General features: G+C 40.8%; 1 protein-coding gene and 2 pseudogenes across 2 annotated transcripts; all 3 read left to right on the forward strand.

Annotated features, from left to right (window-relative positions):
- Positions 1-8,725: 8,725 nt before the first annotated feature.
- Positions 8,726-11,713, forward strand: LOC143613261 (protein GAMETE EXPRESSED 1-like; annotated as a pseudogene). The gene is made up of 6 exons (XR_013150081.1): positions 8,726-9,486; positions 10,069-10,656; positions 10,745-10,870; positions 10,958-11,144; positions 11,229-11,373; positions 11,463-11,713. The product of XR_013150081.1 is annotated as a protein GAMETE EXPRESSED 1-like (transcript).
- Positions 11,714-12,852: 1,139 nt separating this feature from the next.
- On the forward strand, positions 12,853-12,962 carry LOC143613265 (U6 spliceosomal RNA; annotated as a pseudogene).
- Positions 12,963-13,880: 918 nt separating this feature from the next.
- LOC143613264 (leucine-rich repeat protein 1-like) lies at positions 13,881-15,789 on the forward strand. Its single transcript, XM_077087021.1, has 6 exons — positions 13,881-14,113; positions 14,826-14,897; positions 14,981-15,124; positions 15,211-15,282; positions 15,374-15,445; positions 15,538-15,789. Exons 1-6 carry the CDS (start codon positions 13,902-13,904, stop codon positions 15,608-15,610), a joined length of 645 nt encoding a protein of 214 aa, XP_076943136.1. The 5' UTR covers positions 13,881-13,901; the 3' UTR covers positions 15,611-15,789.
- The last annotated feature ends 274 nt before the right edge of the window (positions 15,790-16,063 follow it).

Here is a 16,063-nt window from a genome sequence, read left to right on the forward strand (position 1 = left end):
TGAGGATGGGGAAAAGGCCGGCTTCCTGCTTGGTCTAGGGTTCGTTGAGAAAGGCATCCCGCCTTCCAACTTCCCTTTGTTTGATGTGGATACTGAAGCTGTTTATGACCAAGCAGTGAACCAGTATGCCACCTTCCTGCATCCGGTGGTGGAGAAGGTGAACGAAGTCGCTGCTGCTGATGATGGGCTTGCTATCCTTAGAGCTTTCCTTGAACCACCACGCTCTACTGATGGAGCAGGTCCAATTGGAAGTGGTCCTGAAGCTTGATTCTGAAGATCCCTTTCCACCACTAGCGTAGATTTTTGCTTTTGTATAGCTCTGTAATATTTGAATTTTGATGAAATAAAGATTGTGTTTGTTCTTTGCCTTGTTTATTTTACGCATGTTTTAACTTAGCAATTTCTTTAGTACTTAGATAAGTTAACTTTTTAACGTGGTAAATTATAAGTTTGTTTCGCTTCCTCTTTCATGATTGTGCGGGTATGACCGTCACTTACACTTAGTAGGATGGCTTAACTTTACTTATATCTGACCTGCGTGGAAGTTTTCCTCATCTTTTCCTTTGAAATTTTCTAAGTGTTCAGAATAAGTTAACCTTTGAACGTGGTAGATGATAGGTTGAAGTTTTGCTTCCTTGTTCGTGATTGTGCGGGTAAGACCGTCACTTGCACTTACAAGGATGGCTAAACTTTACTTACATCTGACCTGCGTGTAGGTTTTCCTTAAAACTTTAACATTTTTAGCGTTGTGTTTATGCGGGTTTTGCCGCCTTCCACACGTAACGACTTACTTCTTCCCCCATTTATGCGGTGAATACCGGCACAATAGTGTGGGAAGTTCATAAGTATAAAGGTAAGGCTATCAACACATTGTGAAAGGAGAATCATTTCCATTAGAAGTGGCTCTAGGCCTTTTCTTTACAAGTTTGGAATTGATCTACATATAACATTTGCGTAATTGAGCTCCATTCCATGTTCTTGGGATGGTAGTGCCATCGAGCCTTTCGAGCCGGTATGCGCCCTTTCCCAGGACTTCTTTGATAATGTATGGCCCTTCCCAGACCGGGGCCAGCTTTCCCGGGCGTTCTTGGTTCGAAGCCTCGTTGTTACGCAATATGTAGTCTCCTACATTGAAGTTGCAGAGTTTTACCCGCGTGTTGTAGTACTTTTGCATTTGTCGCTTGTAGTTCTCTTCACGCACTGCGGCTAAGTCTCTGCGTTCCTCGGTTAGCATAAGGTCTAACCGTCTTTCCGCATCATTGTCTTCTGGCTGAATCAAGACCCTTGGTGAGGGTAAACCAATTTCGACCGGGACCATGGCTTCAGTGCCATAAGTGAGACTGAACGGGGTTTCTCCCGTACTGGCCTTCTTCAGCGTTCTGTTTGCCCAAAGGACGTGCGGAAGCTCGTCCACCCAGCCGGATCTGTGTTCCAAGAGTCTTTTCTTTATGCCTTCGACGATGCTCTTATTTGCTCTTTCCACCTCACCATTACCTTGCGGGTGTGCCACTGAGGTAAAGGTGTGGGTGATTTGAAGTTCTTTCAGCCACTGCTGTAGCTTCTTGTCAGCAAAGTTGGTGCCGTTATCGCTCACCAAATTCTGTGGAAGTCCAAAACGACAAATAATAAATTCCCAAATAAATTTTTTGATATGTTTCGCGGTTGTTTGGGCTAAAGGTTTTGCTTCTATCCACTTGGTGAAATAGTCGATGGCTACCACTAGGAACTGAACATTTCCTGCTGCTGTAGGAAATGGGCCTGTCACATCGATGGCCCACTTCTGAAATGGCCATGAAGAAGTGACTGGAACAAGTTCATTCTTCGGGCGGTGCGTGTTGGGTGCGTAAAGCTGGCAAGACCTGCATTTTCTGATGTATGCCAGTGCATCCATATGCATCCCCGGCCAAAAATATCCCGCGTTGTTTAGCTTAGCTACAACAGCGCGGGGACCTGCGTGTACTCCACAGATGCCTTCGTGTACTTCCCTTAGGAGGTAGTCAGCATCTTGGTTGTCCACGCATCTTAAGAGTGGGCCAAGAAAGTTACGTCTGTAAAGGATGTCATCGATGAGTTGATAATTTAGTGCTTTACAGCGTAGTTTTCTTGCCTGTGTTTTGGATTCTGGTAGTGTACCTGCCGCAAGGTATTTTATTATTGGTGTCATCCACGTTTCCGAGCTGGTTTGGATGACACAAATTTCCTTGTGTGGTACCGAAGGTGCCTCGAGGAGTTCAATGCGGATATCCTTTCCTAAGTGGGTGAAGGCTAATGATGCAAGCTTGCTTAACGCATCCGCAGATTTGTTTTCACTTCGCTTGACGTGTATAACTTTGCAGTCATTGAAATCGCGCATAAGGGATTTTGCTTGTGCGAGGTATAGGGCCATTGTGTCGTTCACGGCCGTGTACGTCCCGTTGATTTGATTGGCTACCAACATGGAATCCACGTGGGCTTCCAAGTTTTTCACCCCCATCTTACGCGCAATTCTCAGCCCAGCCAAGAATGCCTCATATTCGGCTTCGTTATTCGTACTTGGAAAATCCAGTCGAATAGCGTAAGTGTATTCTTGGCCTGCTGGGTTGGTTAGTTTCAGCCCTGCGCCTGAACCCTAGTTACTGGCTGCTCCATCAGTGTAGAGTCGCCAGACATCATTGATGTCTTGTGCTGGAGAGGGTTGAACCTCTTCCTGGCACTCTTTTTCCCGCGATGCAGGCACTTCTGCAATAAAGTCGGCCAGAACCTGGCCTTTTATGGCTGGTCTTGGCTTATACTTTATCGCGTATTCCCCCAACTCAATTGCCCATTTGGCTAGGCGTCCCGATAACTCGGGTTTGCCTAGAACGTTTGCAAGTTTGAAGTTAGAGAGAATGGTTATTGGGTGGCCCTGGAAATATCGTCTTAACCTGCGTGAAGCGTGTATAAGTGCTAAGACTAATTTTTCGAGGGTAGAGTACCAGGTTTCTACGTCTGTTAGGACACGGCTGACATAATAGATTGGCATCTGGATGCCTTTTCGCTCTACTAGCAGAACTGCCCCGGTTGCTCTATCTGTTGCGGAAAGGTATAGGATTAACTCCTCTCCCGCTTTTGGTGCCGTGAGCGTTGGGAGTTCGATCAAGCGTGACCGAATCTCCTGAAAAGCTGCTTCCGCTTCTGATGTCCAGCGGAAGTGCGTTTTCTTTAAACAGTTTCTCAACGTTGACACGAAGGGAAACGACTTATCTGCGTGGTTTGCCAGAAAGCGATTAAGTGCCACTAGTCGTCCATTCAGTGTCTGGGCTTGTTTGATGGTAGTAGGTGATTCCATTTTGATAATGGCTTCGACCTTTTCAGGGTTCGCTCTGAAGCCATCGTTAGTGACGATGACCCCCAAGAACTTCCCTTCTTCCATTCCAAAGGCACACTTGCTCGGGTTGAGCTTCATGTTTATCTTCCTGAGCGTGTTGAAAGTCTCTTCGATGTCCTTCAACATCGCTTCTGGGTCAGGGCTTTTGATGACCAAGTCATCCATGTAGACTTCCAAGTTCCTCCCAATTTGGGCATGAAACTGGTTGTCCATCAGGCGTTGGTATGTGGACCCGGCATTCTTAAGTCCGAATGGCATCATTTGGTAACAAAATGTGCCATCGGGCGTCCGAAAAGCGGTTTTGTCCTGATCATCAACGGCCATGTGTATTTGATGGTACCCCTTATACGCGTCCAGGAAGCATTTAAGGCGGAACGGTGCCAACGAATCCACCTTAAGATCAATTTCGGGTAACGGATAACAATCTTTGGGGCATGCTTTGTTCAAGTCCTTGAAATCTATGCACATGCGCCATTGTTTGTTATTCTTCGGTACCATAACGGGATTTGCAACCCAAGTTTGATATCTACTAACGCGTACGATGCCTGCGTCAAGGAGTTCCTTGACTTGGGTTCTACACGCGTTAGTTTGTTCTGGCCCCATTACTCTGCGCTTTTGTACGATCGGCGTAACAGCCGGATCGCATTTGAGCTTATGCTCTGCCTTACTTCGGGGTACACCAGTCATGTCAGCTGGTGTCCACGCGAAGATGTCAGCGTTTTTTTGTAATAGGCGCTTGAGTAAGGTGCGTGTGGGATCAACAATTGTCGGGCCAATGGTGACAGCCTGGTCAGGGTACTTGCCATTGAAGGCCCATTTTTCTGGTTCGGTGATGGTTGGTTTAGCCATCTTTGGTTTGGGTTTAGATGAGACAGATGCGATGCATACCTGGGGAATGCCGGTGATCATCGCTACACCCTCAGCTGTTGGCCATCCCATCATGCCGTGGACTGAGGATACCACGGCGTTGAATCTTGCAATCCCGTCTCTCCCGAAGAGAATGTCGTATGTGTGATGTGGCTTCCTCATCACGACAAAGTTCACATCTTCTGTGCGGGAGTGTTTCCCATCCGTAAGAGTGACGGGGAAAGATAGGATACCCAGGGGGGTGTTTGTGCTGCCTTCAAACCCTTCCATCGAAGCGCAGATCGTTTCCAGGCATTCCTTGTCTTCGTCATCTAACTTGTCAAAGAACTGCCTGTACATCACCGTTGACGAGGCGCCGTTGTCAGCAAGAGTGCGAGAAGTGATGTAGTGCCCCAGCTGGCTTTTGATGACGATAGGGCCTTCTTTGCTGGGTCCTCCTGGCACTCGCGGGAAGCGCACCTCGGCTTCCTTCCACGTGCATGGTTCTGTCGTTCGCCTTTTTCTTCCTCTGATCTTACCATGAACCATGTTGATACTGATGTCAACGGGCTTTCGTCCGTTGCCTCGGTACCGGTTGTCGTTTCTTCCTCCCTTCTTGATTGATGCCACCAGGTGTGCCAGTCTTCCATCCTTGACGAATGCTTCAATAATATCCTTCAAGGATGTACACTCTTCCGTACTATGACCTTTTGTCCCGTGGAAGTCACAGGATTTACTCTGATCCGCATTAGGTCGCTGCCGGATCATTGGAGCTTTTGGCCACGGTAGCTTTTCAGTGGCAAATATCTCCGTGACGCTTTTGGTGAGTGGCGTCCACCGGTGCTTTTGGCTTGAAGGGTGTGTGTGATTTCTTCCGCCAACAAGAGGGTGAGAGCTGGATGAGGTGTCAAAGTTTACCCTTGACTACCAGATACCTAGCTTCCTAGTTTTGTTCTGCCGGGCAATCCGAACATTGTTCTCTCTTGTCCTCTGCGTGTAGTGGTGTGTACTCTGGGGAAGATCCCTTCCCAGTTGCTTTTCCGTCTCAGCAAAGCGTTTTGCCGCCGTCATGATGGCATCCCATGTTGATGGCATGCCATCCTTACCCGTCAATGTGCGGATAAGCTCTGGGTATTCGGCGCCTTGGATGAAAGCTGCGCGAACAAGATCTTCACTTATGTTGCCGAGACTTAGCTTTTTGGAATTGAAGCGGGTGATGAAGTCTAGCAAAGATTCATCCTCCTCTCTAACGCAATTGAGGATCGTCCACTGTTCTTCAGTATATTTCCTCTGCTGGCTGAAGTGCTGGCTGAACTTATTCTGAAAGTCCGCCCAATCATAAATGTGGTGGACCGGCAAGCGATCGAACCATGCCCTGGCCGCTCCGACCAGAGTCATCTGGAACATGTAACACCACGTGGGTTCCGTCCAGTTACTGATGGTTGCCCCCGCAATGAACCTGTTCAAGTGGTCGTCTGGGTCGGATAGACCATCATAAGTGCCAATGTTCGACATTTGTTTGGCACTTCTCGGGGCGATTGCTTCCGCAATGTCCCTTGCGAACTTTGACTTTCCTGCATTTGTAGCAGTTGGTCTAAAGGTTTTGGAGAAGTCACGCGGGTTTCTCTCCGCATTTGTTGGTTTAAAAGCTTCCCCAAAATTCCTTTTTGGTTGAAAGTCCGTTTCCTTACGCTTCCCTTTCGTCTTATGGCGAGGGTTTGCGTCGGTATCGGATTCTTCCCTCTCGTCGTCTGAGTACTCGCACTCACTGTTCATATTGAGATGTTGGCGAGTACTGCCGAATTCGTCAGCCTGTTGAACTGAACGCAAGCGTTCATCCAATTCAGCTTGGAACTCTCTCTGACGTGCTTCGGCCCACGCCTTCACTTGATCTAGTGTTTGGCGAGGGACCCTCGTTCGTTTTTCCAACTGGGCATCAGTGAACCCCAGTGGAATATTTACTGCACTTGCCCCGGCTTGGGTAGCCGGGGTAGTGTTCGTAAGATTTGTATAACCGCCGGTGTTCCCAGTTACTGGGGTTGTGGTCACCGGGGTTTCTTGGTCACTTACTGGTCTTGGGACCGGAGTAACGTTAACCATTTCTTCAGAAACTTTGAAAAACTAAGAATTAGTTCTAGCTTTTTATGCACGGATGGCGCCAATGAAGAAACACTAAGTGAACCCTGGGCAGATTACAGATAATCTGGGGGTTAAATAATGTTTCCCACGAGGATGAGATCTAGCAGGGAAGGTTGTTCTTCAGGGGACCTGCAAAACAGACACCGTAAGCTCGTCACTGAGAAGGGGCGGGTTCCTCCTTGTGACCACCCTCCGGCGTGAGAATCAGACTAGATTGCTCTGAATATAAGTGTATATTAAGAGATTGCTAGATAAGATTGAGATATCAGATGATGTCCTTACCATTCCAAGGTGTTGGAGTATTTATAGCCGAAGGTAGGTTTCCTAGAAGGTACAGCCGGCTGAATAGTATTCCTGTTCCACCAACAGTGGACTACGCACAGGCCATGCTGGTTGGTGGATAGGCTACGGCCAACAGTAAAGGTCGGCTGTATACTGTTCCTTTACTGCCGGCTACGCACTGTTCCACCAACTGTAGGCTGCGCACGTCCCATCGTAAGGGTTGGTGAGTAGGCAGCGGCTAATAGTGACAAACAGTACTAGAGGGTGCTCCTCCTCGTATTGTTGTCGGTGAGCTGTCACCCTGTGATTGGTTCATGGGCTGCTCTGGTCAATTTGTCTGTTCCGCCCATACCTTAGTAGGTATAGTACGAAAGACCTTCCAGAAGCATACGGACTGGCTCATTTAGGCGGGAGTATTCCCGCCTTGCTCATTCCTTCATGTGACTACTGAAGTAGCTAATGCCTTGTGCGTGTAGCCTTGCTGTTAGTGCGGGTAGCCTTCCCTGATGGCTTGTATCCGCAGCTGCGGGAACAGGCGGGGTACTTCACCATTGGGAGGCTTTCCCTGCGGGTACAGCTGGCGTACTGCGCGTAAGGTTCTTTGAGCATGGTGGGTCCTGCTGGAGCAGTTGGTCATTGCGCAGACGTCCCTGTTCAATGTGAGTCTTACGGGTCCAACTGGGCTCTGCTGGGACCTACCTCTTCACGCCTATTCAACAGTTGTCCCTGCAAAACAACACAAACCTCAACAACATTCAAATACATGTTTCATAAATACATGGAATATCAGTAAACACAAAATACAATTTTCAAGCAAATATAACCACCATTTATGGTCAGGTGTCAAAATACAAATTAAACCCGTATAGAAGTCTAATCACTTTTGCCATATGTAATAACTAGGATTGTAAGTTCAAATCTAGCATTGGTCAGTTCTCTTCTTCTATGGTAAAAGTTCGTATACCATGGGTGTCAAATAAGATTAATATACAAATCAATTTCAAAAATCTTCAAGAGATGATGTAGTGTTAGTGGCATGGTTGAACCTTTTTTATATCAATTTCCCATCATAACCTCTTGAAGACCGCTTATCCAGCACAAGCTGTGATTAACCCGATTAGTAGTGTACTAGCATGGTCTAATGAGTTTTCTGATCACAGGTTCTTGTGACTAAAAAAATCATGGTCAATCTCGATAACAGGTTCTCATAATTAATAAAAAAATCATGGTCAATCCCAACCACAAGGGGATGGAGGTGAAGTGGTGGGGCCTTCATAAACAAATAGTTAAGGTTTATAACTTTATTTACATCTAGTTATGTTTTAAGATATTGTTTTTTAATTAATTAAAGTAAATTACATAGAGTATTCAACTATTAAATGTTACATATGTAAGCCCTTAGGTGTAAAGGGACTGAAATACCCTTTTATCTAACAGAGAAAGTTTTAACGATGATAGCTAAAAGGACTCAAATGGTTAAGAATTTAAAACCCGAAGCCATATATGACGAAAGAATATACATCATACTCAGGTACACGGAATGGCCAAACCTCTGGGACTCGGAACATAAATTTACTCAAATAGGTAAATAGTTTAGTTATGCAATTTTCTTGGAAACCTTAGCATAATTATTTATTTATATGTTTTCGGAAACTCAAGAGGCAGCCACGGTTAGAATATATAGCAATGTTCAGTTTTTTTTTATTTCATAAATACGGATCTAGATTTATTCACCATATCAAGTGTGTCTATTAATAATCTTATAACATGTATTTTATTCACCATAGAGGTGCACAAACCGGTTTAAAACTCAAAACCGATTTGGGTTAAAACCGTTTCCAAACCAGTTTCTACATATTCGGTTAACCAACTTTAATTTTTTTTTGAACGACCAACAAATTCATTCATAATGAAGAAAGAAACAAGATAGCTACAAGCAAGATGCTAGCAACAAAAAAACAACCCGAAACAAAAAGACGATATATTTTTTTGGAAACTCGAGGCAGCCACGGCTAGAATATTACATCTAGAATTTATTCACCATATCAAGTGTTTCTTATAGCTTTTAATAATCTTATAACATGTATTTGGGTCCATAATTCCATATATCTTGTTACCATATATTCCAGATTATGTAATGAACCCTTTACATATGAGGATATATGTTGCACCTTCTGTATGTTTTCTTCACGCAAAAGCTTCATATAAATTTTAATGGCGGGCCCTCTAAATATTATATATTCATCATCTTTCAGGTCTCTATCTACACCAATTTGTTTCTTCTTTTGACCACTTTGCATAATCCTTCTTTTAACTGTCCTTTGATCAGCTGAATAATTATCAACAAGTTTTATACATGTTTATAGTTATTGTTAGTTAGATCCAATGAACCATCATAAGCCTTCTATTCTCGGTATCCTGTCAATTCTCGTCTTGCTTTCGTGCAGCATGGAGTCGTTTGGTTGGCCTTTCTCAAGTGGAAAAGCCGGTTCGAGTAAAAACCCGTCAGAGTTTATTGAAACTTCTAATGATCATATTGTTGCTAAATTCTCCATGGAGTCATCAAATAGCAACAAGGGAGTGATGCTGGTGGAAAAGGCGAAGAGAAAGGCTGCTTTGTCGAATTCTTGTTGGCAAAACGCGTATCAGAATCTGTTTGCAGGATGTTCGGAGATTCTAGCAGCCGAAGAGCAACGGTCCAGGCTGGCATGGCATCTTAGTGATTGCTTTCAGAAGGACACTGGGAGGCCTCAGTTTCCGTACTGTGACGTGAAGTATCCGATGGTAAATTGTCTCAAGAAGTTGGATGAAGATGCTCATAGGGTTTATCTCGAGTTTTATCTTGAGACCAATGCCATATGTCATTAGTTACAGTAAGCAGTGTTTTAAAAACCGGTTCAAACCGGCCGGTTGAACCGGTTAAACCGGATTTCTTACAGTAGGCCGATATTTTGAGTCCGGCATTTTTGACCAGTTTGCTAGAACATCGTACCGGCGGTTTTTGTCTAAAATACCGGTTTTTACTGACAAACCGGTTTTAAGCACGGGAAATTTTTTATATTTACAGCCCATATTTTTTCAAACTAACTTTTAACCCAACAATTAACATTCAAACGTGTAAACTTTATTACTATTTTTTAAAATTGAGTGTTTTTGCATTATTTTTTTTAATATGGATTAACTTTTGAATTATATTTTGTTATAGAAATCATTTACTTTTGGGTTATTTTTTTTATTGAAGTTACATTTATAGAAAATTATAAGGTAAACAATTCAACCGGTTGAACCTCTCAGCATAACCCGGTTCAACCGGTTGTACCATTTTTTAGCCTAAACCGGTACAAGTAAAATACCGGTTTTTAAAACATTGACAGTAAGTATTTAAAATTTTTATGAAATTTTATAATATGATATTTTTGTTTTTTTTAAGTTATGAGGTATAATTTGACTTGTAGGAGTGATGCATTCAAGAGACAAACAGAAAGATTGGTGAATGAACTCAAAAGGTCGGCCGAATATGCAGAGGACAAGTTAGATAACATAGAAGAACAAGCGGAACGCGTGTTGCATACTTCGGATAATATTCATAACTCTTTATCTTCAATCGATGTCCAAACTCAACAACTGGCTCAAACATCAAAGAATGTTAAAGAAAGTGTTAATACTGTGTTAGCGCGTTCACAGTCGGTTTATGAGCAATCCGTGAAGATAGCGGACGCTCAAACGGAGTTACAAATTGGTCAGATGAATATGAATGTGAGGCTGGATGAAGGAATGACAATGCTGAACGAATCTGCGAATAAGTTGAGTGAAGAAATGAGTAAATTAAGGAATGAAGCGGTTGAGATTGAGAAAGAAGTCGGTAAAGTTGGAGATGCGATGTTCATGAAGATGGATGTATTACAAAGTAAAGCTGATGATATTGAGAACATAACAGAAACTTCTTTAGACCGACAAAAGGAACTTGTTAAAAGCCAGAGAGCGTTTCTTGAGGTTCTCCGAGATGTCACAACTTTTCAATCCCAAGCACTCGAAGAAAGCAGGTAAGATATATGTATATATCTATGTATGCTTATATATGTGTATTTATCATTCATAGACTAATATAACAACATGATGTTTTGAGTGCAGGGGCACTCTGCAACAGTTGATTTACTTGGTCAAAGTCAACAACAGGAACTTATAGAAAGACAAGAACAACTTAAACAAGCTCATGATCATCTAATCGAGAATTCCAAAACAATATTGGCTGCTCAGGTTCGCCTTATATTGTTTTCATGTTTTTCTTATATTTAAATATTCGTGTGTTTTATTATTCTAAATTTATTTCTTCATGTTGGATAGGAAAGTTTTGAGTCAAAGCAAGCTAGCATGTTTGTTGCCATTAAGAAGCTTTTCAATCTGCACAATGCGATCTTTCTAGAATCACGAGTCGTTAAAGCTTTACTTGTATATTGTATGTTAATCTTCATTGTCTACATGTTTACAAGCACAAAGCAAACCTACAGTATGAGACCTAGGCTGAATATAGGTAAGTAAACACTATTTTTCTCAAATTTTATGTTATTTTGTTTGTTTTTATGTCTTATAGTAAGCATTTTGTTTTTGGTTACAGGGTTATGCGTGACATTCTTGGTTGAATTTATGGTGCTTCGATATGGAAACGACATTGAACAACAATCATGGATCATAAGCATTGTGAGGTTAACATTCGTGATTCTTGCGTCATACCAACTTTTGTATGCCATTTACACTTACAGGTAAACATAAAACTGGTTCCATTTTTTCTCAAATTACATTTTTTTTACAAACTTTGCATTATAAGTTGCTACATTTTAAATTTATGCAGGGACTATGAGACATTGAACCACCATATGTTACAATCACTAATTGATAAAGTTAATGGAATGCAAGGAAACAAACTGTTGATATACGATAATGATGACGAAGATGATGATGTTGACTGGAATTCATGGGTTTAACTCAGAATTACCTGAAGATGAACCGGAAGACCTTGACTATACACTCTTTGAAGGAGTCATGGTGCCTTCAGTTTCTGCTTCGGGTTCTAGAGGATATAATCTTCGTAGCCGCAACTAATAGGTTTAAAATTATGCTAATTTTTATGCTAGGAGCATGTTAATATAGTCTTATGAGACTATTCGGTTTCATATATAAATTTACATACATATACGATATATATGATCAATATTAATCGTATTTAGTCAATAACAAACTTGGCATTCATTATGGCTTGTATTTTATCATTAGACCATGCGTAGTGGTAAGGGGAAGAATGGGGGAGAAGTGTGTCAAGTGACATGCAGTCAGTAAGAAGATGAATTGTATTTTAGGAGTGTAGTGGTGTGGGAGAGATTGAGGGAGAGATGTCACAATATGAATAAAAAAAATAATAACATTGAGGTGGCCCCACCATTTCAACCGAGAAATATTTCTCCATGGCTTCACTTCTCAAAAGAGGGGGGGGGGGGGGGGGTTCCTCCCCAATCTCGCCCTAGTTCTCCACCACTACAGGTGGTCTTATAGAGCTCTCATATTCTCAAGGCTCTTCATTTGTGAAACTAGAATCGATTACCTCTATAGGTTCACCTAAAGTTACAGCAGTTGGTTAACTAGCAGTTGTATTTTCACAATAATATCCGATACACAATTTGTACAAAATAGTTATATTTCTATCATTAGTGTGTCAAGTTAGTTATATTTCTATCATTAGAGTGTCAAATTTTATTACGACAATCCAAAATCGCAATACCATAAGCTAGAGTAGTTAGATACCCTCTAAACAAAATTCATAACCCCTAACCTTTGGACCAAACTCTAAGCCGATAATGCAATAACTTGATGATCCTGGTTGATTAACTTCTTTAATCTTTACTACACTGTATTGTGGACACGAAAAAAAAGTTTTATTAGTTAAAATAAAATTAAAGATAATAAACTGTTTCAAATCATAAAATTTCAAAAAAGTTAACGTATAGTTTTTTTTTTCTAAATAATACTTTTAAGTTGAAAATCACTCAAAAATAATACATATAATCAACCTACGATATATCATTAATAGTTTATGATTAAAAAAACACATTATCCGTATATGAAAAGATAAAATTAATATAGAGATTTACTTGTTTAGTTGGGTTAGAATGGTATAGCTCGTCCAAGATCGATCAGAAATAGGTTTTGGGTTTGGTTTATTAGAAGATACAGGTGAGGAGTCTTGAATATCCCTTCGGATACATCCGATAAAATTGGATTGATACAGAGAAGATTAGCATGGCCTTTGCGCAAGGATGACACACACGAATCATGAAATGTTCCAAAAAAAAATTTTCAATTGGTTTCTTTATCATTAGTTACATCCACACTCAGGTACTGCTTGATTTGATTTGTTATAAACTTGATAACGTTTATGAAAATTTACACTCTGTTGATTCGGCTTGTATTTGTGCAGAAAACTACTGGATAATGTTTAGACTCGGGTATGTTCGGATTTATTGAAAATGGAAAAGTTATGGATTATTCTGAAAATTTTAGACCTCTGGAACCTTAATATTTTTAATGGTTTTGTGACGGCAAAAAATTGGATAATGTGTTGGTGATCATCTTATTATTGCAAGCTTTTTATGAACATTCCATTGGATAATGTTTTCACAGAATTTGAACATTCTAACAGGAATTGGAAGTATTTCGATTTTATTTGTGTTCGTGAACAATTTGTGAACACATTCATTTTCTTAATGAATGAACATGGATATAAAATTTTGTTCGGTAATTGTTCGTAAACACATTATTTCATTAACAAACAAACATGAACAATGCCTTGTTCGTGTTCGTTTTTGTTCATTTACAGCCCTAAGTGTAAGTGTAGTGAGTATGTGAGTGGCGATACCATACTGATACTGTAATGAACAATATCGGTACCACGTCTATTCCAACTGATTAACCGAACACTATCGCCATTATCATAACCAGCACTGATATTCTGTAAAATACATGTCAAAACACTGTTTTGGACGTACCATAACTTTAATTTTGGTACTCTATCTTTTGGTTGCTATACCAAGTGTCGGTACCGTAATGAATCTAATCAATATTTACCAAATTTTCGAGACCAAAACAAGTAACCATAGTCTAAATAAAACAAGTGAAGACGGTCAAAGCAAAAGGACCCACTGACTTGACTTCATTCACTCATCATTGACTCACTGGTGCCTATAAATCAAGGCAGCCAAACAGTCTTGTTACCCACCCCCAATCCAGTATTTGATCAATGGCCTGGGGTCGCTTAGCTGCTCTGATCTTCACATTATCCGCCGTTACATCATCGACGGTGACTGCTAATTCCGATGTAGACGCACTTTCCGCCCTTCGCCGGAGCTTGAGCGATCCTGACAACGTCCTTCAGAGCTGGGATCCCAATCTTGTTAACCCCTGCACCTGGTTTCACGTTACTTGTGATCAAGATAACCGTGTTACTCGCCTGTAAGCCCTAATTTCACCACTTCTCTCATTATTATTATTATTATTATTATTTTTTACCTCAATTTTATATTTTACCAATAATTAAATATATGATTTAGGAAGTAGAGATTATAAATAGCAATAGCAGTGAAACATGAACCACATTGTAAACCCAAAACCCGACCCGTTAGGGTGTGGGACGGGTTTGGGATTCTTAATATGCCCAATTACCTGACCTCATAACATAGCCCCATTCCCCGAGTATAGTGTACCTTAAAAATTCTTATTTATATTTTGGTGGATTTTTTTTTGGGTAGAATTGGATGTATCATATGAAACTTTAAAGCATTAACTTGTTTATAGCAATTATTTGTCGTAATTGATTAATCATTGCCACCATTTTATGGTAATCATTCTTTGTAAATGATTAATATTTACTTACCGTAATTGACCAGTTATAAATTGTTAAAGCATGATAGATACCTGGCAGGTTTTCAGTCTGTGTACCCGGAACCTGCAGTTTTGTGATACCCAACGCATAGTTACCCGACGGTTTTGGGATGGACTTTACTAACCGGTTATGGGTTTGGGTACGCCTAAACCCGTTCCTAACCCGACCCATTGCCATCCCTAATTGTGAATATGTGAGATAGGCTGTTCAAATTTCAACCCTCGTTAGTCATTATTACAGAGCTTAATTTATAGTGTTATTATTATTATTAATTTTTTACAGGGATCTTGGATTTTTGAAATTGTCTGGTTCTCTTGTACCTGAATTAGGAAAGATGGAAAGCCTACAATATTTGTAAGTTATTTGTTTTGTTAATTTTAACCAACTGGAATTGACAGTCATATCTATGGTTTATATTAACTGTTTAATTAATGCAGGGAGCTATATAGAAATAACATTCAAGGTCCGATTCCTGAAGAGATCGGTAACTTGAAGCACCTCATAAGTTTGGACCTTTACAACAATAATATTACAGGAAAGATTCCGTCTACACTCGGGAACTTGAAGTCGATAGTGTTCTTGTGAGTTTGATTATATATTTATATACAACAATATCTATTACATTAGTTTCAGATAAAGTTATTAATGTCTTGTTTACAATCGGCAGGCGTCTTAATGATAACCACCTAACTGGAAGAATCCCAAGGGAGCTCAGTGGTGTTTCAAGCTTGAAAGTGTTGTACGTGCTCGTTCCTTAGTGTTTTGTAATCTTGTATTTTAGAACATGTGATTAAACAGTGTTAATAAAGTGATTTGTGTGTTTTGTGCAGTGATGTTTCAAACAATGATCTCTGTGGCACGATTCCGACCACTGGCCCGTTTGAACATATCCCTTTGAGCAAGTAAGGCTTTCCCATTTCGACATTTTTTTAATATTTGATAGTTTGTGTTGGTTTTGTTTTTAGCTTATTGAATTGTGGTATGTGTTTTGCAGCTTTGAGAACAATCCTCGTTTGGAAGGGCCTGAGTTGATGGGGCTGGCAAGTTATGATACAAACTGTTCGTAAAAGTGTTGTTTCTAGTTGCTTTGTATGGCAAGTTTGCTGCTTTTATAAATCCGTGTTTAAGTTGTCTTAACATATAACATCTGGGGATAGTTCATGATATTATCTGTAATTTCAATATGTTATTTTGGGTGTATGTTGTCTTGAAAAGTGTCATGTTTGGTGGTAAACAATCGAAGTTATCAGGGGTGCTTACAATCTGATTCAGCCGGTTTCAACTAAAAAATATAGGCCTAAGGCTAAGTGTGAACCATAGTTTTTTAAAATAGTAAACCAAACCAGGCGGGCTAAAACGGTTCGGTTTCACAGCTTAGGTCCATTCATTTTAAATCTTGAAATGTGGTAAATGTATATATAAAGACTACATATGTATGTATACTTTAAAAGTGAAGATTCATCATGAAGGACTGAAGGTAAATAAATAATATAACCCATACAATTATATAGGATGAAAAA

The sequence above is a fragment of the Bidens hawaiensis genome, unplaced genomic scaffold, assembly GCF_021521415.1.
Source record: "Bidens hawaiensis isolate Kalapana, Puna unplaced genomic scaffold, B.hawaiensis_p1.1 tig00036971_1, whole genome shotgun sequence".
NCBI lineage: Eukaryota > Viridiplantae > Streptophyta > Magnoliopsida > Asterales > Asteraceae > Bidens > Bidens hawaiensis.